Genomic DNA, 25,171 nt, shown 5'->3' on the forward strand with positions numbered 1-25,171 from the left:
AGGATTATAGTAGGGCAGGATTTGGCTTTGTGAAGATGATTAATTAAGGTAACCAGGTTACACATCCACAGAAAATGTGTCTCTTCTTTCACAGTCATCAAAGAGTGGAAATCAAGGTTTGGGGGAAAATCCTACTTTTTTACCTGAATGCAGTGCAGATGATCTCCCTTCTATTAAAGGTTTGGCTTTCACAGCAGTAACAGTAGTGATCACAGTTCCACATGGCATCACAGTTCGATCTTTCTCTACTTTTGCAACAGGAAGCTTTGGAGGAGTTTGCGAGTATCTAGACTCTGAAGGTTCTATGTACAAGAACTAGAGAAAGAGAGAAAGTTCAGGATTTAAAATCTGTACATGCAGCTCGGTAGGAATGTGCTGGTGGATGCTACCATTTGGCTTCTGTAAGAAATTTCAAGGGATAGGATTAATGTTTTAAAAACCAGCATTGGAAAACAAAATCCCCTGAACAAGTCAATATGCAGTTCCACTGACCCTTTCTGAAATAGGATATATACTCGTACATGCAAAAGTTATGTTGCAGCATTTTGCAGTAATCTCTCCTGTGTATAATAAAGACCCTAGTTGGGTCAGAATTCAAGAGCAGTGAGTGTGCATACATGCATGAGAATGAAAGAGAGGAATTGTACATAAAGTGTGCAATAAGCTTAAAATGCATACTTCTGCAAAGAGAGATCCGACTACCGGACTACTGCTGTTAAACTGGCTGTTCAGTGCAAAACGTCTATGTCCAGAAGGTGCTTTTCTGAACAAGTCCAAAGGCACAGTAGCCAAAGCCAAGAAGTCACCTGAAAGAGACAGAAGCAAAATAAAGTATCAAAATAACTTTCAATATTGTTAATAAGAACAAGCTCCAATTCAAATCCCTCACAGTATTTCCAAATTTAATGGAACTACAATTGTGTTAGAAATAAAGTGGGAGAGAAGGGGCTAGTTTGAAAGCAAACCAAAGTATCATTCTTCCACTTCTTATAAACCAAGCTTAACTCTCAAATTGCTTGATTAAAATTGGAGCCTTGGAATATCAGTTTCTGGAAAGCTTTTAAAGACAATTCCCACCAGCAGTACTAGAAAGCTACTTGGAAAAAAAAAGATTTTTGAGATTCTGAACACAAGGTATTTGTCCAACGCAGTCTGACTGAATGCTTTTATTAATTTTTAAACTCTTCTTTGACTCAGGAAGGGATAGTATATGCAGCAGCAAAGAAGATGCTAACAAGTAACAATGCCCATATATATTACTGAATTATAAACAGTAGTGAACTGTTCTTCCATTTAATTCTGTGTAATAATCTGCCCAGAAGTACCTTGCCATCACAAATATCAGATGTTTACAGGGCAGGTAACTACTGAAATGTATAGCCTGACCTGTGCTATCTCAAAAATGTAATGATAAGCAAATAAACAGTCTACAAGAGGGGAGAACCACGAACACCACCAACATAGGTTTGATTCTTGGGTGAAAAATAAAGACCTTAAAGCTTCATGGGTTAAAGGTCCACTAGATTTTATGAAATCATTATTTTTTGCAGAAATGCTTAACAGATATGATCTAGTTACATAAATAAATAAAACACACAAAACAGCTCAGCACCTTATTAGACATTATTGTAAATAAAAATTAAAAGCATAAAATGAATTAAATTATGTGGAATACTTACTATCCAGGTCTCCATTTTCTACTATCCTTACTTGCAGGTCTTTTGATTTGGCATTTAATTCACTGTGAACAAAAAAAAACTTCATTAACATGCTCAGACAGGCATAGGCTCAAGCTTCAGCTCTGATGTACCAATTAAAACAAAATAAAACACAAGGACCCTGTCACGAAAAAACTTGACAACTCCATGTACTTCCTTAACATACTTAACGTACTTAATGTACTTCCTTAACTCCATGTACTTCCTTAAGTTATTTAGCAACAGTTAACAAAGCATTTTCACTGGGCTTCTGTATTAAGTTGATACCACAAAAGCAAATACGTGTCTTCATTTAATTCATCTTGCTTTGATAGCTTAGAATGATTTGCAGGCATATAGAATGAAATTATAGCAATTGGTATTCCTTCCAACCCAAATATGGTCTATATTCAGCCACAATAATGGTGCAATCCTAATCTCTCATAGCCGTAACCGCTACTAAAGCATGCTATCAACTCCCAGAGAGTAAGCTGCACTGGCAGAAATGCCTGCACTGTTCCACAAGTGCTGGATCCAGGCTGCAGTTGGTAAGGCAGAGACCACCTTTTCCAAGACCATTTCCTCAGTGTCTGGAGCCTCAGCCTGCTGCCTCATCAATACTGATGGATAAATACTATGTTTCTGGTGCCATGTAATATAGGAGTGTTCATTCAAAGAAATAAGGGGATGGGAAAAGGTGTCAAAGTTTGCAATACTGTGTGGCAGGACGACAAAGGAGAGAGGTTAGGTAATCACCAGCAGTTATAGGTCACTATCCAGTCAGTGTCTCATGCAACACTGACTCCGCAATACCAATATCATTAGGAACGGTGGTGCCAATCTGATGGGGAAATGACTTTGTCTGAACTTCTAGGTGAAATTTTTAGTTTCTGAAAAAAGTGCAATATCTCAGCAACCGATGCACCACTACATCATGGGATTCTGCTCAGTTTGAATTCTGCGAAGAGTAACCACAGCACTCTTCTTGTACAAAAGGAAATTGTTTGAAAAGCCACCAATTTTCTCCTGCTGGAAGCCTCAAAACTGTACTGTCTCAGAGGCAGCTCTGTTAATAGTTTAAACTCAATTCACAATTTAGACATTTTTCCATGCATAATATCCAGATTTTGGAAGGATCATTATAGTCACTTAGGAACACTCCCATCCTTCACTCATAATGGCATTGGGAGAACAACCGAAGGTGTTAACATATTCCATTACTTATAAAAGCATTACTGAAATCAATACTTACAAGATGAATTCTTCTTTCCAAGAGAGATCCATGGGATTATTTGCTACTGAGCTGGAAAACTTTTGGAAAGGGTCGTTGAGCTCCATTATACATACTGGGTTAATTTGGCCTATAATGGATAGCAGAGAAAAAACAAAGCGACATCAAATAAAAACTACTTAAGACTACCTCTTTATGCATTTTGCATTCAAGTAAACAAAAAACAAAGTTTAACTTGAAAACTAAGAGATGGCAGAGCAGTGTGCAGTACATGTTTCAAAGAGATTTATAATAACTTGTCTGTCTAGCTCATCTGAGTTGATGCTTGCATACTTCCTTAAGTTCAGAGCAGGCAAGCTGTTAAAGCAGCCATTTTCAACCACTGTGCCATGGCACACTGGTGTGCCGTGAGTGGTTCACAGGTGTGCCATAGGAATTTGGGGGAAGGTCATTTATTAGTAGGGCCAATAGGAGATGTGCGCCCCCCCCCCCACTGGCAGCATGGTGTGCCTTGTCAATTGTCAAAAACCTGATGGTGTGCTTTGACCATTTTTGTGCCTTGTCAGTGTGCCATGAGATGAAGAAGGTTGAAAATCACTGTGTTAAAGGGAAAGAACTCTGTATGCATCCACATGGGAAAAAAACCATGAGACCAGTTTTGATTGAAGTGGTCTCACTGTAATGTTCTCTTAAACAGCCTTGAGCTGAATCTTACATTGGCCATATTTTTCTTGTTGAAATGGTAGATGACTAATGGGAACGTCCAGTCTCCAAAGTGGTTCCAAAACATTAAGTTGTTCTTTTATCTTACATCTTTAAATGCATTTCTAATTAGTCTGATTCCAGTCTCTGTTTTGGAAAGTGGGATGCATGTGTGTGTTACTCTGAGAACGTTCTGCATTTCCCATTCCTATAGGCAACAGTTACCTGGTAAATCTGCCTGGAGCATTCAAATCCTGAGTTTCTTTTGTCTTTTTTTTTTTTTAACGGAAGTTTATACCATGCTTTCCCCCATAAAAATAAGCAGTAAACACTTTCCAATAACAACTTACCATAAAAAAAATACATAAAAAGATCAGACCAAGAGCTGATCAAATCTGTAGTACATGGAGAATGCTTCTTTCCTTTCCTTTAATGTTCCACTCTTACCTCTTTAACTTAGATTGGAATCCTTTGGATAGAGGTACCCAGCACTGTTTTTATATAATAAAATTAGGTACTGTGACTAGGGAGCTGTATTTCACCTATCACCGGAGCGTGCAAGGAAAGACTAGACTTCCCTGGGTAATGCTGCAGTGGAGGCTGGGCTGTTCACTGACAAAGTAGGGGACACTGTGATAGGCACTCTGGGAATTTTAATTTAGTAAGAGAAGAGTTACTTTTTAAGAAAGGGGTTCACAACTTTGTGGAGTTTATGGGATTTAAAGGAGTTCTGTAAAGAGAAGGCAAGCATCACCACAAAATGAACAAAAGACATAGTGGAAATGGAAAAGGTGCAAAAGAAAGCGACTAAGATGATTACAGGGCTGGGGTACCTGCCTTATGAGGAAAGGCTACGGCGTTTGGGCCTCCTCAGCCTAGAAAAGAGACGCTTGAGGGGGGACATGATTGAGACATACAAAATTATGCAGGGAATGGACAGAGTGGATAGGGAGATGCTCTTTACACTCTCACATAATACCAGAACCAGGGGACATCCACTAAAATTGAGTGTTGGGCGGGTTAGGACAGACAAAAGAGACTATTTCTTTACTCAGCGTGTGGTCGGTCTGTGGAACTCCTTGCCATAGGATGTGGTGCTGGCGTCTAGCCTAGACGCCTTTAAAAGGGGATTGGACAAGTTTCTGGAGGAAAAATCCATTATGGGGTACAAGCCATGATGAGTATGCACAACCTCCTGATTTTAGAAATGGGCTATGTCAGAATGCCAGATGCAAGGGAGGGCACCAGGATGAGGTCTCTTGTTATCTGGTGTGCTCCCTGGGGCATTTGGTGGGCCGCTGTGAGATACAGGAAGCTGGACTAGATGGGCCTATGGCCTGATCCAGTGGGGCTGTTCTTATGTTCTTATGACCACACACACACACAACCTATTCCATCCATCCACATTCAGTCAGCCTTACCTCCCCAAGACTGCCAAATGAGAAAAGGTCCTTCTCCTTTTCATTTTCCTTTGTGTGTGTGGGGGGGGGGGGGGGGAGAGGCGGGGCAGAAATGACCCTGTTTACTAATGGTGACTGAAGAGCATCCATATTCAGGTGGTGAAAATCACTGACACATAATCTGGCTGTCAACCTGAAGAGGCACTTATTTAGCTGCCTTGTGCTCATTCTTAAAGCTACTGTGCCTTCCCTTGTCCATTTGTACACAGTGAAGGGTGATGGGTTGGGAAGACTGATTTGAAGGATGAAGACTAGAGGACTACTGAAGCAGTGTCCAGCAATATCTTTTCTGGGTTTATACATAGCTGTGAGATCCACTACTTGCAATTCTTGCAGAATAAATGTGGGAGAAAGAAAAATAAGTCACTTTTACCTTTAATGCATTGATTGGTCAGCGTAGCTTTAATGTTTCTCATTAGTAGTTTTAGTTCATGAGCCCTTGGAGGTTTAGGAGGACTGGTGCCCTGAGGGAGAGTTCTTGCATTTTGTACATTCTGTGAAGGGTAAATACAAATAAGGCCAACATATATATTTCATATACATAAAAACACCCAATACTTTGTGTACTTCAGTAAACTATGGTAATAAATATCACATACAAGCAAGTGATCATTTAGACCAGGGGTGCTCACACTTTTTTGGCTCGAGAGCTACTTTGAAACCCAGCAAGGCCCGGAGATCTACCAGAGTTTTTTTACAATGTTCGCGCCATCATAACATATAACATTTATGTGTACAATGTATGTTGGTGTACCTTGAGCCCCACTGAGTATAACAGGACTTACTCCTGAGTAGACATGCCTAGGATTAGGCTGTGAGGCTGCAATCCTAGCCACACTTACCTGGGAGTAAGCCCCATTGAGTACAATGGGCCTTACTCCCGGCGTTTCCTCCCAGAGGCACCTGAAAGGGGGGGGTCGGCACTCTGCAATCTACTCATTTTGCCTCGCGATCTACCGGTAGATTGCGATCTACCTATTGAGCACCCCTGATTTAGACAGAAAAATTATGAAAGGCTTACTTAGCACAATAAAGATGGAAGATGCAATAATGATGAATAAGAGTAGAACAGTACTACAAGAAAGGAATACCTAAATTACCTTTACGTCTGTAGGTTTTGTACATAGAACCACAGAAGGTGATGCGGAATTGATGAGATTCTGCAACACGCCCTTAAGTGTTTCTGATACTGCAGGTGCCCCAGCTGTCTGGTCCTAGAAAGAGAGGAACAACTGCACTGCTTGTAAGATTTGGGAGGGGGGGGGAGAGAGAGAAAACACACAGAGAACCTTCAGCATCTTCTCCTGTAGCACGTGGCTCAATTCCCTTACTCAAAACATTCAAAGCAAACACTTTTACTACTAAATGCTTTTTTGCTCCACTAGCAGAGAACTCAGCAGAACATTTCTTTCAATGTTTCTATACAGTACTTTCTCATTATATGCAAATTTGCTATCTGCAAGGGGCAGAATTGCTTCCTCCTCTCATTATCCACAATGCTGTTCTCATTATCTGCTACGCAGAGTTTCCAGAGGCCACAGGACCTTCTGAATCTTGCCTGTGGCCAGCACAGGTCCCTTTAAAATGGCTGGCAGAAGCTGCCACTGGTCATTTTAAAGGAATCTGCACAGGCATCATTCTGAAGGTCCCTGCAATTTCTGCAAGGTCTCTGCAGCATTCAGATATAAAGTGTCACTTCCTGCTGCACTCTGCTAATTTCCTGAGGGTCTCTGTTGGATTTTTCTGATGGTACCCTTTTTCCCCCTGGGACCTCTTGTATCTAACAAACCATTGATCCTATGGGAATCCTATGGAATCAATGAGGTTATCTGCAAATCTGTTATCCACGTATGTTTCCAGGAACCTAAACCTAGTGGATAACAAGAACCGACTGTATGTTGCAATGCAAAGCAAAAAATTGCATATACATATCTGGAAATTTATGCCATAGTAATATTGGATCTTAGTGCACCAAGTATTATAAAAGCTAGTAACCAAAAGAGACAATGGTAGAGAGGGAAAACACATAATCCTTCGTTATCCTTCCGCATTTCCAAGTTAATATAGGCGGTTTGCTCCTGCTTAAATTCAGCAGGATGCTACGGTTATTTTTCTACATCCAGTTCAGTTTAATATTTTCCAGTGCAGACAGCCATAAATTAGCAAGGAAAGAGTGACAAATTCATACTCTCCCTCTCTCCTCTTTTCAGATACCAGGTTAGATGCGGAACTTACTGGTTTCTTAAACCACAGTTTCATGCAACATCCAAATTGTGGATTTTTATCATAAATCGTGGTTTAAGCACATCATAAATTGTGGTTTAAGCTATATGAACAAACTAGACTTTCAAACTATGGTTTGATAGCCTGTTTTGTTGGAACAGCTAAGACCAGTTTCTCAGTCTGGATGTCACACGACACTGAGCTTTAACAAACCAGGAAGCTTGCTTTTAGCAGGCACACAGGCTTGTTGCTCCTTTTTTATTGGTTTATAATCAGCCAAAGTCGCATTTATGAAACTCAGAAGCAAAGGAAATTAAGTGATAAGAAACCTTGGAGACTCAAAGTCAGTTTTTTACATGGTTATGAGGAGCAGGATATGTCAGTGTACATAGTGCAGCATTATTTATAACTATGTGAAAATGTTGACCAAAAGGGTTTGGACTAATAAGTATTAATAGTAAGCCAGTAAACAAACATGAAACATTTCTGTTATATACAGTCAAGAATCCTGAAAAAGGGCTGCAAAGCCATGAGATACTCAGAGCAACAATATTGCCAAGGGCCAGGTTAAAACAAAGTAACAGGTGATTCTAGCCAAGAGCCAGAGCTGGAATCACACTGATTGGCTGGCTTCCTGGCATGCCTTTGAAAACAATTAATAAAATTGCCAACTCCTGTAGCTCACCAAGAAGGGTCTGCAGTCATACTGCCGCATTATGACTATTTGCTGACTAGGCACCATTTACTCTGAGTAACTTTGAGAATTCAGTATTTTACACTCTCTCTCTCTCTCTCTCTCTCTCTCACACACACACACACACACACACACACACACACACACACAAAATACTTATTGTACTCCAGGTTCTTGCATGGATGATGATCCCCAGGTAAGCATTATTTGTGAACATTATACACACACAAGATTACTATCACAAGATATCATCATCGATGCAATACAGGACATGTATTATCATGCCGCTGTTACCTTATCACACTATATGTATTATAGATACTGCTTATTAGTATTTGAATCATACAGAACCCTCTGATATTTTATTTTTATCCCTTAATGCGGTGCTGCTAACCTCAAATATTTGTTTTAAGACTCTCTATTTCTACTGTTGAGTATTCAGCAGGACATACAGTGGACAGGATCCAACCACATACAACATGTGGAATATTTCAACAGCAGCTCCTTGCAGGTCATGGGGTGCTCTGGAGGGCTCCTGAAACTTTGGAGCGGCTATTTAATGGAACAGATGCTAGAAGAGGTAAGTTCTAAAGCTTCCATGCACAAGTAGAAGATCATCAATAGTGGTTTAGATCAGTGTTTCTCAACATTTGTCCTCCACCGTACCACTTCACATGGTCCACCTATTCAAAGTATCCCCAGAAGTTACTGGTGAAGACATCATTACCAGTTACTTCTGAGTTGGGAGAACAGATGCAATGCGACAAACACCAGTAAGAGTCTCAGAATTTCTTTGAGCGCGGAAAAGTATGCTTTCGAACTCTGTCTGCCCTGCCAAGTCTCCTACTGCTGTTTGCTGTGTCACAATCCTAGTCTTGCTGCTGGGTACCATGAGTACCACCAGACACCACCTCAAGTACCCCTGGTGGTACCTGTACCACTGGGTGAGAAACACTGGTTTAGACCTTTACACAATTTGAGAATAATGGCAGCTCCTTTTGAGCCACTGCAAACTGTTTTTGAGTTTTAGGAGTGGCTTCCCATCTCATGTCAGAACTGATCTTCAAAGAGAAAAAGTTATGACATTATCTGGGAGTGTCAAATTAATCACACTGTTCTCTACAGCATAGTTTCATTATGGGATTTTGTAGACTATTATTACAAGTGAGTTTCAGAAGTAATGGCTTATAATTATTCATGTAAATCACAAGACAAGAGCCTTTAATTTAAATATTTCAATGGGACATACTGCAATACCAGTGTGTTGTGAACTGCAGCCATATATGTCAACTCTTCTTACCTGGAAGCTAGTTCTACTGTACAATACTGTCTGATTGTGCATAGGATCAGAGTGCTAGTAACTATATAAGAAAGGGATAGGCAATTGTTACAAGACATTGCAAAACATGAAAAATGTATAGTTTTTTTAATCTAAAGTTGAAGATAAACACAAGCAAACACAAATAAACTTACCTCTTTCACTTTAGTAGGTTTCACTTCAATATTTGTTTCCGAGGTGTAAATGAGAGACCACTTGACCTGGATATCATCTTCTTTGGCTTTCATTGAAAGTTCCAGCTGTTGATATGACAGATCATTAAATTTGCCCCTTCCGTTTTCCTAATATAAGCAGTCCTTCCATTTCCGTTCTAGACACACACTGCAATTCTGTCTTCCCATTGCTAGCTATAAAACATTTTGCCTTCCATAGTCAAAAATGGAATTCAGTCGCAGGCACAATTCATAGTGTTGCAGCCATTTTTTGTATTAGGTTCACATATGACCACAGCTGCTGCAGTTTATATTTCATGTTTGCTAAATCCTAAGTGATAACATCACCAATTGTTTCAATAATTACTACTATTTAAAGAGACACTTTTGTTTGTTTCAGGTTCCAGTTTATGGCTTTTTCTTGTTAAGAGCCTTTTCATCTAGTTTTGTTTTCATTTCTACTGTCACAGATTGCAACCTAATGAAACTACCAGATAGACACCTAGGGAACATGAATCATCCAAGCCAAGTACTTCTCAACCCATTTGATTTCAACATGTGTAACTTCCCCTGAGATTTAAAACTTTGGATAGATCATTCCTATAATTGGATAGATCTATTCTTATATTTGAATAGATCTATTCCTATATTTGGATAGATAACTTTGGATAGATCATTCCTATATTTGCAACTAGATAGCAAATCATGTCTCAATATTACAGTACAGTAGTGCCTTGGCAACTGCAGGGGTTCCAGTTCCAGAACTCTCACAGATACCAAAACTCACCAATGAAGAAATCTGAAGGGTCTGGGCACCCAGACCCTCTGAACATGACCGGAGCTATTCTCCAATTGCATCTGGAGGGTTTCTGAGGCCCAGGGAGGCTGTATGTGGCCTCCCCAGGTCTCAGAATACATTCTAAAGGCACAAAAACACATTTTTTCAGGGAAAACCATTTTTCCTGAGAACCAAAAGTGACATCCTAAGGCCTCAGATCATCCTTCAGACACGAGTGGAACACAGGGTGCAGCATGGTCAAACCCCATGGGTTTGGAAACCATGGATAGTCAAATTTTCTGATGAAGAGAACCAACATGTACACAGAGCTCCTCATGACTTGGATGCATTCACACACAACAGATAGTTTTTAAAAACTTTTTCAAAGAAATAACGTAACTCTTGTTTCCCCCAACCTGGAGTGCATAGAATTTTACTCTGTAAAAAGTTTATATGATGTGCCAGGCTTACATTGGTCAGATCAACATGACTATAATATATGCACCTTGAAGATAAGATAAAGGAATCACTCCTCCCCAAGGTTCCTACAGCGTGACTGGAAGAATATCTGTCAGGATTCTTGGGAAGCAGAGGAAGGGACTCAAACACACACACACACAATTAGTAGAAAGCTTGCTCATGTGTTTTCTTCTTTTTTCACAACACTGTTTGTGAGGGGGTCTTGCCAAAGCCAGTTTGAAAACTTTAACAGACTGAATGAAGTACTTCAACATCAGTAGGCTCTAGACTCAGATTTTTGGGGAACCAAGGTGAGATCAGTACAAGGTTCTAAACATTTCAGATGCCTCAGCACCAGATCCTAATCTGTAAATGCTCCACAGCAAGGGATTCCCCCACCTCCAGTATCAGCAGACAAAGCCAGGAACAGACCAAACATGACTGAGTCCTAGGTTGACGGTGACAGATTTAGATAATCCTGTCAATACAAGAGTGAGTTTGTTTGAGTTCCCATGTCTGTGTGTAGGGGGGTGTTGGTGGGGGTGTGTAACTCTTGAGCATCAAATCAAGCTCTAGCATTTTATACAGGATACTATTGAACTTTAAGAGGAGTTCACAAAGAAATCCTCCACAAGAAAATCTAACTTAATCCAACAATAATATAAATAAAAGTATAAATTATTTGTCATGAATCTTAAGGCAAAATTTAGGAAAGGAAATTCAAAACATTACCTGCAAGTTAAGTGGAGACAATTTTACACTATACGACTGACATTCTGCAGTAGGTGAAGTATGGGACACATTGAGAATAAAATGAAAGGCATTTCCAGCTACATTACAAGAAACCACCTGGAACAAAAGAGAAACATAGCTTTAGAGATGGTTAGAGACTGTGTGGACACAGTTATAAAAGAAACAACCCTGTGCATTTATTTAAATGCTAAAATGATTGATGTTTCTTGAGATCATAGTCTGAGATTTGACTGCTGCAGTACAGGGCAGGAGGTCTGGTCTAGATGGTAGAGCCTCTGTTAGCCCAAAGATAACATCTGAAGGTTGCCAGTTTGAGGTCATGGGCAGCTCAGTGAATGGCAAGACCTTGAAGCAGCTGACAAACTGAGCTGAGTTATTACACCTGCTCTTTGGTGTGAGCAAAAAAGCATCTTGGCTGCCCTTCAAGTGAGAGATGAAGGAGCTGCTTGTCAGCCAGCGTGGGAGGCAACTGGGGGCCAGAAGTGATACCAGACTGTGAAAGATCCATCTGAAATGTTATGCAGTTCTTGAAAGATAGAACCTTTGTGTTTTTGTTAAAATCCCCTCCGGGGTTTAGAGACAGCCTGCCTATGTGAACTGCCTAGAATAAAGTCAGAGGAGTAATCCGGTGACCAGAAAGGCGTATAAGGTATATAAATACAATAATAATAATAATAATAATAATAATAATAATAATAATAATAATAATAACAATAACAATAATAATAACAACAATAATAATAACTGTTATCCTGCACATGCCCGATCTCGTCTGATCTCGGAAGCTAAGCAAGGTCAGGCCTGGTTAGTACTTGGATGGGAGACTGCCTGGGACTACTGGGTGCTGTAGGCTTATACCATAGTCTTTCGAGACTGAAGGTTGCCCACCAATAATAATAAGTATAAAGACAGTTCTTTTCCTCCTATGAGCAATGTTAGTCTACTATCAACGCTGGTGTTGTGATAGTGCACCACAACAGAATTAGACATTAGATTGGACTTCTTTTAAAAATCAAAACAGATTAGATATTTACTGTTGAGATTTTGACATGGTTATATTATGACAGCTCTGTCATTGATTTGAGCCATAAGATTTGGGCCACAAGATGAATAGTTTGGTAATTTCTTTCAGTTACACCATGATCCGAATTCAGCTGAAGTTCACCATGGTTAAGTCCCACTGAGATCAACAGAACAAATTAGACATGGCCAATGTTACTTGAATGTGTCACAAAAGCAGAATTATTGGAATAGTTTTTCACCTTAGAACAATTTGAAGTTTTATTTCAAGCCTTCCCATAACAAAGCAATGAAACACCTCTGCTAGTGTTCATGGCCTTAAGTCCTACCTGAAAGCAGGAGAAAGCTGTTTTCCCCACATTCCTTTCCTACAACCTTTGAAAAAAATGCTAATCACCCAAGTTATTATAATCTCTTACTTCTGCCTGTCTTACTCAATCCATCCTCTTTTCAAATAACAGGTTTGCCCAGTTATTCCTGTTAACTATTTGGTGCCAGTTTATTTTCAAAAGCAGAAAGGGCATGACCCTCTGGCTTTCACACATAGCATTTGAGTAGCTCTTCCCCTCAGGTGTGAGATAATAAGTGACCTGTGGACAAACATTCACATCAATGTCATTAACAGATCTGTGAAAATTTTGCTCTGGCGGTATGTAAACAAGCAGGCTGTGTACTTACCAGCATGGTGCCTAAGGTGGCCAGATTTTTGTGAAATTCCTAACAAGTAACAACTGGCAAGACTGGATTGATAGCTGCTTAAAAACAAACACACACACACACTCCTATGCACAATTCTTAATATAGTGCACAACCCTGAACAAATTCACACACACAAGTTTAAAAACATCAATTTACGTAACAGTAAGCATGATTTCATAGTTGTAGAGCTGTTGTGTACTCCCCAGTCTTGCTGGGGCTGAATATAAAGCAAAACTTATTTCAAAACAGTGTTAATTCACAATAGTTTACACCCTGTTTCAAAAACAATATGGTAAGTTGAAAGTAATTACCATAGTTCTTCCACTCACATGCAGTTTACTATTAAGTACACTTATGGCAATGAATTACCATGTGAATTCTAATGCATTTCCTTCCATTCTTAAACCATCCTAGGAAAACCTGAGACAGACAAGGCTCGTAGCCACTTATTGAATATACTTCAATAAGTGAACCACCAACTAACATGAATTCATCCCAGTGGACACAGTCTAGTCAATGTACTTATAAGCATCATTTATTTCAGAGTGCACGTTTAACCGCTCTGTTGAAATCAACTAGGTATACATTTGGATCATACCCATTGTTCCATACCCATTGTTCCAAAGACACAAAAAGTCCTTAGAGCAGTGGCTCTCAAACTTTTAGCACTGAGACCCACTTTTTAGAATGAGAATCTGTCAGGACCCACCGGAAGTGATGTCATGACCAGAAGTGACATCATCAAACAGGACCATTTTTAACAATCCTAGGCTGCAATCCTACCCACACTTACTCAGGAATAAAAAGCAGTCACATACCATGGTAGCCTCAAGTCTAACATATTAAAAATATTGAAATGAATGGGGACCCACCTGAAATTGGCTGGCAACCCACCCAGTGGCTCCTGACCCACAGTTTGAGAAACACTTCTTTAGAGAATTCTGTCCAAAAAGAAATGCTTGTTTCTGTAGAGCAACTTCTATAGTCACTAAGGGAGCAATACTATCCAACGCTCCTGCACCCTTGCAGCCATGCCAACAGGATGCGTGCTGTATCCTGCAGAGTGGGGGCAGTCACAGAGGCTTCCTTAAAGTAAGGGAACATCTGTTCCCTTACCTCAGGGCTGCATTGCAAATGGATCAGCAATGGAAAATTGGATATGAATGGGCCCTAAATGTACTACAAAATTACAGAAGGCCATGCACAGTGAGGCTATAATTTCAGCGAAAATTTATAAACAGAAAAAAAAAATTCAGTATTCATCTGAAACCTGGAATTTCCATTAAGCCTGGAATTATTGTGAGGGAGAAAAAAAAAACCAGCCAGAGAGCTCAAGACAGCCTTCATAAATGTATCCACCTTTACCTTGAAATTATATAACCTCACCTATAGCCCTCCCAATTTCTCTGGAACTTCAAGAACTGGAACAACCAAGCATGGCAGAGAGTTGCAACCAATAACATTTCCTTTGTGAAAGGCGCCCCCCCCCCCCACATACATATTTGGGGTCAGGAATAATTTCCCTCCAGGTTAGATGTGCAGCATGCAGTATAGTTCACCTGCTTAAATGAACTGAAGCTATTTTCTGTTCAAGCACTTTTCCTTCAGGTATAAAGAGAACTGGATTGCCACTAATTCAAGCTGAGCACTCTAGTAACATTGAAAAAAGAACCTCAAACCTTCATCAGATCCAATTTGCATCTAACAAGACGAAACATTGCATATTACACATAGCAGTCTCCAGGGAACAGGCAGCAACTCTGATGAGTCAAGGTTGTTCATGTTCCAGAAAGACTTCATGAATTTTAAGAGACTCCACACACACACACACACACACACACACACACACACACACAGCAAGCACTTTTATGGAACACACACCAACAATAAGTACAATATCAGGTACATGAAAAGGGCAGAATTGATCTAGATACATGCACTACCAAAACAGTATACTACAGACTGCCAGAAAGGGCTACCAACAACCCCTCATGTAAGCTGAAAATCATATGGTCTGGCACACCTGATGCACACAGTCCTAGAAACAAACATGCCACAGACAAAAGTGGCACACAAATTTACTCTCAGCATACTGCAGTTTACAAGAACCACTGAAAGTATGAGAGCACAAAGTTCCTTGGGCAAACAGCCTTCATAAAAATCAACAGCTAAACAGTAAGCATGAATTCATTTCACAGAATTCAACAGGAAATAACCCAAAATAACAATAGAATGATTTGCACTCCTCAACTAGTTACTTAGAAATGACACACACTTACATCAGGATATGTTAGCCAATAACCCAACAAGCAGACTACAACTCACCAGATGTTCAATAAACCTATTTTTGCAAATCATAAGAACAGGGACATTATTAAGCACTTGGTGGACCGCAACTCATGGCTAGCAGTGGCATCACTAGGATTCACGTCATCTGGTGCGGGAGGCCTGTGCGTCACCCCATGCAGTGGGCAGGGCAACACCCCACGTGGTGGGCGTGGTGATGTACCATCACCCCACCCCCACTGGTTTCTTGGCTGCACCTTTTGTTAGAACACAGATATTTCAGTGTGGTTTGTTTCACTGCATTCTGCATGAAATTACACATTGATTGATATGTAACAGGCATGTCCAACAGGTAGATCACGATCTACCTGTAGATCATGGAGGGGTCAGAGGTAGATCGCCAGCCCCACTTCGCTCCATCTCTCCAGCAGCTCGCCCCGTCGCTAGGAGAGAGAGCGTGCCGGCAGGTCGTCTGCCGAGGGTTTGCCGCTGCTGCTCATCCTTTGCCTGTCTTTTTTCCCTGCCTGCGGGAATCTTGCCTGCAGGTGTAGTGGGGGAGCTTGTTGTTTTTGTGCCAATAGTTTGTGGGTACCCCAGGGGGCCACCGCCCGCACCCTTTGACCAGATGCCACAGGCCCGGTGTCATACCTGGTCTCCTGCCTCTCAGAATCACCCATTCTAGCCCCCGCCCCAACACCCCTTAGAAGTGTGTTATATACCAGGCAATATCCATTCACCTGGGCTTTAACGGAATACACTTACTGTATTAGTTGTGTCGTGTGCTGGTCGTTGGTCGCTTTATAGTTCGCTTTCATTAAACGTTTTCGGGCAGACACAACAAAGTGTCAAGAATTTGGTGATTTTGGCAGGCTTTTCCAATTTTGTTTTGCCTATGCCTTACCTTCGAATTAGTTCAAACCACTGTGACTTTTGCTTGCCTCTGCAATTTTATTTCGCCTTGCCTTTGCATTGATTCAACACTGCAATTTTATTTCGCCTTGCCTTTGCGTTGATTCTACACTGTGTGCAGAATTTATTAAATTGTGTGTGGTGGTATTTGAATTTGTTTGGCAGTATTTGATTTTATCTGGTTTGCTGGACAGGTGTTTGAGTTTTTTTTGATGATTGTTTGGTGGTATTTGATTATTGGTGCCAGTATGATGAATTCTTATTTTTACTTTTATGTAGAACTGCATGTGTGGTTTTGGCATCTCCAGTCCTTGTATTGCACATCATCCAGAGGTCTTCAGTTCCTGTTGATCTTTAATACTTTGGGACAGTGACAGTTTTGGACCAGATTCAGCCAGTGTTTATACTAACTTAGCAGATTTGGCCTTCTTACATCCAGCCACCCCAGTATAACGAAGATGAGTGTTCCAAAGAAGAGCAAAACCTACCACTTTCATGATGGATGGGAAATGGACTACTTCATCATAGTGAAAGTCAAGTGTTGTTGCCTAATTTGTAACGCCCCAGTATCCTTGCCCAAAAAGGGTAATCTGGAACGTCATTATAAGGCTCTGCATAGCAATAAGTTTGATGCTGATTTTCCACCCACAAGTGAAATTCGTAAACTGAAGCTCAAAGAACTTAAATCGAAATTGGCTACTCAGCAACAGTTGATGGCGAAGCCAAGGTCACATTCAGTCAATGCAACCACAGCATCCTTCAAGGTCAGCAACCTGATCGCAAAGAAATGCAAAGCTTTCACTGAAGGGGAATTTGTAAAAGATTGTTTTCTTGAAGCAGCTGACAATCTTTTTGAAGGATTTAAAAATAAGAAAGAGATCATAGCTGCTATTCAAGATGTACAATTGTCAAGAAACACCGTCATGCGGCGAATAGAAAAGATGTGTGGAGACACAACTGAACAATTGTTGGAGGATGTTTCAAATTGTGTTGCTTTCTCACTCCAACTGGATGAATCTACAGACATAAGAGACATAGCTCAGTTACTAGTGTTTATCTGGATGGTTTTTGAAGACTACAGTGTTAGAGAAGAACTACTTGGAATGATTTCTTTAAAAGGGAGAACTACCGGTCAGGAAATATTCAGTTCTTTCCATTCTTTTGTGACAAAGAGTAATCTTCCATTGCATAGACTTGTTTCCATCGCTACTGATGGAGCAAGAGCAATGACAGGTGAGATTAACGGTTTCATAGCCCTCTGTAGACAGCATGACGACTTCCCAGATTTCCTTTCTTACCACTGTGTCATTCACCAGCAAGCTTTGGCAAGCAAGAGACTCAATACAAAGACTGTCATGGACATCACTTTCAAAATTGTAAATTCAGTTAGTGGAAGATCACTTCAAAGTCGGCTTTTCAATCTTACTCTTGATGAAGGGGCAGCGGAAATCATTTTGCACACTTATCATTTTGTAAGGTGGCTAAGTAGGTACAAATTTCTGCAAAGATTTCGTGATTTGCTGAATGAAATAAGAAGTTTTTTTAAAGGAGAGGGGAGATGACCAAGCAGAGTTGGAAGATGAGGAGTGGTTATGTGCTGGCATTTCTCGCTGACTTTACAGGCGAACTAAGTGATATGAACCTTGAACTACAAGGTAAAAACAAATGCACTGGCAAGATGAGTACAGTTTCATCCTACAAGAACAAATTTGAGCTGATGACTGCCCTTGCAAACAACACTTTTGATCATTTTCCTAATACACAGGACCATCTGGGACAATATCCAAATTTTGTTTTTCAGAACGAGAAGTATATGACAGAAATCTGTTGTTATCCAGGAATTCAAAAATAGATTCCGTGACTTCCAAAAAATTGGAACAGTTGTGGAGTACTTGTCATACCCATTCAAAGTAGATGTGGACATTAAAGAAATTGCAGCTGCTATCAGTAAAAATTACTCATTGAACAAGCCATCTCTTGAAAACGAAATATTAACCCTTAAAAATGACATTTTTCTCAAGACCCGTGCTGAGCAAGAATGGTTTTGGAAGCTAGTGCCTAGAGACAAATTTCCCAACTTGAGAAGATACAGTGAAGATACACTCCTGTTTTGGTTCAACTTATTTGTGTGAATCTGCGTTTTCCCATCTGAAAATGACAAAGAATACACAACGTTCCAACATGACAGATGAACATCTCCAGGATTCCCTGAGACTGGCCCTCAAGCAATATTCACCCAACTTCAAAAAGCAGGTGGGTGAAATGCAGGCTCAGACGTCTCACTAATGAGCAAGAGCAAAATATTAAAGATTGTGCAAGATCAGCCTGGATCAATACTCGACCTAAATTTAACACAAATTACTCAATAATTATATATTGATCTGCATCGTGCACGGTAAGGTCCCAACACCACACAGTGCAATGACTGTGCTTCATTTTTCCCTCTGACCCTCATAAGGTTTATGAGACTCATAAGGTTTAATAGGAAAAAGACTCCATTGAGACACTCTGAAATTATCACCATTGCAGATAGACTACATGACTAGGCAGACTTTTTTTTCCTGTAGCAGTCAGCTTCAACATCTGGGTCCAGGAAGAACAGTAGCTCATGCCTAATGATTGAGCACCCAAGTCCAACTGATCATGTCAGGGCATGAGATGAAATGACCAGATAGTCATAAAACAGCCAATCAGATAGGGCAATGAATTCATCAAATTTAGGTTACTTAGGGTCAGCGGCGTCGCTAAGGGCCTGGCAATCAGGGCCAAAAATTAATACTCGCTAGGTGCCAGATGCACAGAATACCCCTCAGGGTATCTGAGAGGTGGTCTGAGTCATGGGGATGTGTCCCCAGTCCTCAGAAGGCCTGTCAGAGGCTTTAGAAAGGCACTTCTGGTTTTTGCTACAACCTGCCTGGACCTCAGAAAGCCTCCAAAAGACGCCCTCCAAGGTATGGTATCCAGGGCAATTGACCCTCCTGTCCACCCCTTAGCTAGGCCACTGCTTAGGGTCAAGCCCCAGGATGTTTGTGAGGGTTCCAACTTGGCTTCCTCAGAGTTCATCTATGTGTGGCTGAGTCCATCCACCTCTCCTGGATTCGGAGAAGTATAACAGAGACTGGAAGACTCACACTTGCACTGGTATACAGTAGTTAGAATCAACATGAAAGATATATTAGGAATTTTTTTTTTTAAGTTTGCTTGAATTGCCTGCCTTTTGCTATGATTCACACCTGGGTTCTTCCATCTACCAAAACATTACGTATTTGTAAGTCTGCTTGTTCTTTCTTCTCTCTCCTTTTATTATCCCATCCTCCCTCCAGACTTTCATAATTTTTTTGCTTTGGTTTAATTCTTCACCTACTTATTATTGACTAAACGTAGTCAACATTCCTTCTGGACCATGCTAGTTTTTGGAAAATCTTGCATATAACTGGAAGGGAAGCTTTCATAGGGAGTCCCTCTTTGTTTATGTCCTTGTGGTTTATCTTCTATGTACTGAAGGGCCGCAATCCCTAGGCTTTACCAGTGTAAGGGAACTGAAAGCGGATTCCTTAAAACGCTAATTAGCAAGCAAGCCCCACTGAACACACTAGAAATTATTTCCAAATAAACAAGCATAAGACTGTGCTATGTTCCCAGATAATTCACTGGTCAATCATAACTATCAAAATTAACAGAACGGTTAGTAAGGTAAGGGGTATGGATATCATTGTACAAGTCACCATTATGATGCACATATCAACAAGTTTTTTTTTTTTTTTTTAAGAAAAAAGGCTTCAGCTGCATATTAAGCATTTCTAGCTCTACCTTTGCTTGCAAAAGCAAGAAAAAGATCCAGATGACTTTTGATATCTGCACGTACCAATACAGAGAGCACGGATTGTAGAAATTTTTCTAAAATCATTACTCTTCCTCTTGCTAATCACCTGCTTGTACCAATAAAGAAACTCCCACTATTTTCTAGATAAGAGTCTGCACTTAGAAATGGAGCAGAAGTATTGACATTGCTGCTCCCTCAGTATTCAACTATTGGGATTGACAAACAAAACAATGTAAACTTTGTTCTGGTTTTAGGCACACCCAAAAAGAGAGATAAGCTGCAACCCTGTCCATGAAAGCCAGACTGCACCATGAATACATACCTGAGTCTGCCCTTGTTTACACAAGAAGAATACCCTTAATTCTCACTCCTTATGACCCTTCTGCCACTGTCATCCTTGCTCTCAGGAGTACTTCAGTAACTCACTCCGGTGACAAAGATTTTGATGTCACAAGCACTGGTGTTTTTGTCACTGGCAGGACAACCTGCTTCCAAAATTCTTGGCATACTTTCATCCAATGTGTAAGTAGACACCAATCACAGAAGTGATGGTAAATACACTGCAATACAAATAAAACAACTTGCCAAGTATTGCCCTAAAATGTTGTAGTACCAGCTAAATCCAAGGCTATACCTTGCTTCTACAACACAAAAGCCAGACAACCAAGCTTTTTGATACACTGCTAAGACAGAAATCCCCTGCCATCCATTTATCTTCACTCTAGATCCTGTACCAGTAGTATTTTTCCTTTTTGTATACCCACAAGGCTACTTTTACAGTACAATCCTATGCATGATTACTCATAAGTAAATGCCATTATGTTCAATGGGGCTTACTCCCAAAGGATTGCAGACTTATTCTATCACCAAATATTACACTACTGCGCATGTGTGTAGCCCTTCTACAAATCAGCATTCCCTCCTTAAAAAAAAAGACTTTTTTTTTTTTAAAGGAAAGTAATATATAAACGCTATCTAAATCTGTATAATCTATTAGAATATGAGAAAGGACAAGTGATTTAACCAGCTGCACAGATGCAAGCAAGAGAAATGGGGGCACATTCCATTTTTAGCACAACCAATTTTCCCTCTTTCTGTGGATGCTTAGCAATTCTAACAACAGAGTGAAATGAAAGGTTATAAAAATAACTGAAAAAATTATAAGCATCGTTTTTCAATTGTCCCTGACCCAGAAATGGAAGTGGTAGTGGTAACTCTGACCAAAGAACCACCAGGGAAAGCCAAGCTCACCTTTTCCTCAGCAGACTTTACCACATTTATTACTTGTTGAACCACAAGCTCTATGGACTGAGGAGCTGCATTTTCTTCAAATGTAAACAAATGGGAATCCTGGGGAGGGAAAGAAACATGCATATTTGAATAAAGCAGTTTTCTCTTGGAATTGAAAATATACATTACCACTGACATTCAGAAAACAACCCCAGATGCCTGAAGGTACTGGAGCAGGATCATTCACTTTGGAAAATCCAGATCAAGAAAATTAAAATAATGTACTTAAAAACAAAATATGTCAATAGAATTTATGTACAATGATCTTCTATGCAGTCATTATTTACTCTCAACTAGGTTTTTTGTGTTTTGCAGACTCCTAAGGCATCACAGTCAAGAAGCAGCTTATATAGATTGTAATAACTAAAATCAAGCAAGTCACGTAGGCATATGACCTTCACCTAACTGTTACTTCAACATAAACACAGCATCAAGCAAGGGCTACTGCATAGTGAATAAAGAAAATTTTAAGAATGTTAACCCTAGCAAACAGTCCATGTGTTGTCCGTTATGTCATACTGGCAATGCAAAACAGAAACTATTACATACTTAGCATTTCTAAGTAATAGTGCTTAGAAATGCTAAGTAATAGAACATTCAGTATTCAATATTCAGAATAGAGCATTCAGAGCGCTTCACATTAATTTATTTAATCATCTTGGCATCAGCCCTGTAAGGTAGGCCAGTATTAGTGTAGGGAGAAGGTGGAGATGTTAAGATGAACAGAAAATGATTTGCCAAAGGCCATCTAGTAAATTAATGAGAAATGAAAGACATGAACTGGAGATTTCCTGACTCACATTTCGTTCTCTTAACCATTCTAGTACACCCAGCTAGTTTCTCAAGCATTAATGCAAATCTCAAGCACATTATATGTGTTCAGAACACCCAATGTCTTAATTCTCTTACATTATTTTGGAAGTAATCTGCACCCATATCAGCGAAGCCTACTTCTATAGAATGGGCAAGATGCATCACAATGCATTACATGCCTTTGAAACTGGTAAGAAATACAGCTGCTGCAGTGTTGACTGGGACCGGTCATATGGAATATATGCTAGTTCATCAACTTTTTTCTTCTTTTGTCCATCTCAGAGCATAATTCAAAGTGCTGATTTCAAAAGCTCTAAACAACCTGGGTGGGACCCAGTATCTAAACATAAGAGGATCTTCTCCAGAACACATGTCTTCTCACTGCTGAAGCACATGTCAACTGGCCTTCTTTTTGTGGCACCTCATCTGCAGAATGCTCTTCCCGGGGAGGTTCATCTGGACAAAGACCTTTTCACAGTACTGGTTGGGAGCTTTATAGTTGCAAGCCTACGCATGTTTACTTAGGCGCAACTTCCACTATTGCTCTTATCTAGATCTTATCTAACCATCACATCTTGTTGATCTTAGCAAATGTGTCACTTCTATATGTATAGCATTTTATTATTATTGATGTGTTTACTTTTGAACTGTAAGTCATCTTGAGAATTAGAAAACAGAAGACTTTTTGTTTTTTAAATTCAGAGTGCAAATGGGGCTCTTATGGGACTCCATAAAACACAAGAATATTCAGATTCAGGCATGTCTAATGATATCTGAACTGCATCCAAGAGTCATAATGCAGAGAAGCAAACTGCAAGACCTCCACATGAGTAGGCTTCTGCCCTCCACAACAGCAGCCTCAACATTATGCACTAGGAAAAGATTCAACAGCAGCTTGTGATGCACCCTTAGCAGGGGAAAGTATGAGCAGGGGAAAGGCTGCAATCTGTGACACTTTCCTGGGAGTAAGTCTTATTGAATTCAATGTGTCTTACTTCTGAGAAAACATGCATTGGAATGTGCTATAAATTGAGTCATCTGCTGTATGCACACAAACCTAGGGATATTTAGAAGTCTACTGATTACTATTACTCACAAGACCTTTTGGTATGCTCAGCAGTGGTTATTATTGACAGCAATAACCACTGAGTGTTTAAAAAGTTACATTTAGAAGTGTGAGATGCTTTTAAGGATACCCAACAACATTAAAGAAGAATAACCTGCTCATGTTTGCTAAATGCAACATACCTCTACACACACAAACATGCAGAGAACAGTAGACATCTATATTGCCAAAGACATAAGCACTGCCAAAACCAGCATTAAAATATAATCCCTGAAACTTGTTACATTGCAGCGAGATCATGTTTCAGCAAACTACATATTATATGTTGTGTATCCTCAGCTGCAAACTTTAGAATGTTAAAGGGTGTTTTGTTATGGTGCAGAAGCAGAAGCAAAGCAGAATTTCACTGGTTTCCCCTAAAATGGAATTGTTCTGAGTCTGGAAGGCTCAGAGAGGGAGTTAAAAAAACACATTGCACTGCCAGGCAGTGAACTCATCAAAAGAAAAGGATGCAGTTGCACTCTTGGAAAGGATGTACGTATGCAAGGCATTGTTACTTTCCTATCACTTTTCCTACAGTATGCTTGCTTCCTAGCCTTTGACCCCGGCAATTTACACTTCTATTTGCTATTCTTTAAAACAAAGTTTAAATTATTAATATTTAATGGAACATGCAGACAAGTAACAATTTAAATGACAATGTAAAGCAGCCTAAGAATGGGGGGGGGGGGGGTTATCCGTCTCAGCCTTGGTAGAGATGTTTGTTTCCAGTGAGTAAGACAGGTTTACATCCCATGTCTTACTGAACACAATGGGCTTACTTCCAAGTAAGGTAAATAACACTGTTTTCAAACTAGTTATCAGCCAACATGACACACTTCAGTGAACAAAACAGCAAAAGATGATGAACTATTTCTGAACATCATATTTAAATGATTAAATATTAAATTAAATTAAATATTAAATGATTTAGGAGAACCCAGACAGTCTTTGTGTACATTTTTATACAAATAGCACTGAGTGGGGGGGGGGGGGGAGGAAAAACTACATTTTTTGTTTGTTTAAATGGAATTTAGAATTCAGATTTAAAAACCCAAGTTTACTTCTCCTCATCATACTCTGGAAGAAAGGCCCATGGATTTTAAGGGAATTTACAGTCACATAATAATGCATTCATAGTTGAGCTATCAGATTTCAGATAGGGCCACTTCCTCATCACATTCTGCCAAATCAATGAGGCATTGATGCTTCCCAAGTCAAGTTTCTAACTGCATCTTCAGATGAAGCACACTGCAAGCCTCAGGTCAAAGCCAGAGCATTTCAAGGAAAGACACCTGCTGCCAGTTCAGAGCCACCCTCCATGCTTTTTGGTTCAACATTCTTTGGTCTGCAGCAAGTCACTTATTGAGCAATTGGAAACACACCCACTTGAAGGTCTAGTACTAAGTGAATGCCTAGTACTTCCAAGGTGGGCACTGGTTGGAGTGTGAAACCCCTGACTGGTGATGCAGCCTCAGAGCCCAATCCTAGGCATGCCTTCTCAGAAGTAAGTCCCATTATAGTCAGTGGGGCTTACTCCCAGGTAAGTGTGGATAGGATTGCAGCCTCAGGCCTACTCAAAAGTCCCATTGTAGTCAATGGGGCTTACTCCCAGGTAAGTGTGGACAGGATTGCAGCCTCGGGCCTACTCAGAAGTAAGTCCCATTATAGTCAATGGGGCTTACTCCCAGGTAAGTGAGGACAGGATTGCAGCCTCAGGCCTACTCAGAAGTAAGTC

The 25,171-nt window shown here is 40.1% G+C and overlaps 1 protein-coding gene across 1 annotated transcript in view; it reads right to left on the bottom strand.

Annotated features, from left to right (window-relative positions):
- Positions 1-25,171, bottom strand: part of C2CD2 (C2 calcium dependent domain containing 2) — a 39,246-nt gene that overhangs the window by 13,369 nt on the left and 706 nt on the right. Inside the window, exons 2-10 of the mRNA XM_066619338.1 lie at positions 21,477-21,575; positions 11,468-11,584; positions 9,481-9,585; positions 6,191-6,304; positions 5,464-5,584; positions 2,950-3,058; positions 1,680-1,741; positions 679-806; positions 144-315 (exon numbers count right to left, since the gene is read on the bottom strand). Coding sequence (XP_066475435.1) covers positions 144-315; positions 679-806; positions 1,680-1,741; positions 2,950-3,058; positions 5,464-5,584; positions 6,191-6,304; positions 9,481-9,585; positions 11,468-11,584; positions 21,477-21,575 — 1,027 coding nt within the window. The remainder of the gene's footprint in view (positions 1-143; positions 316-678; positions 807-1,679; positions 1,742-2,949; positions 3,059-5,463; positions 5,585-6,190; positions 6,305-9,480; positions 9,586-11,467; positions 11,585-21,476; positions 21,576-25,171) is intronic.

Source organism: Tiliqua scincoides, chromosome 3 (assembly GCF_035046505.1).
Source record: "Tiliqua scincoides isolate rTilSci1 chromosome 3, rTilSci1.hap2, whole genome shotgun sequence".
Classification (NCBI taxonomy): Eukaryota; Metazoa; Chordata; class Lepidosauria; order Squamata; family Scincidae; genus Tiliqua; species Tiliqua scincoides.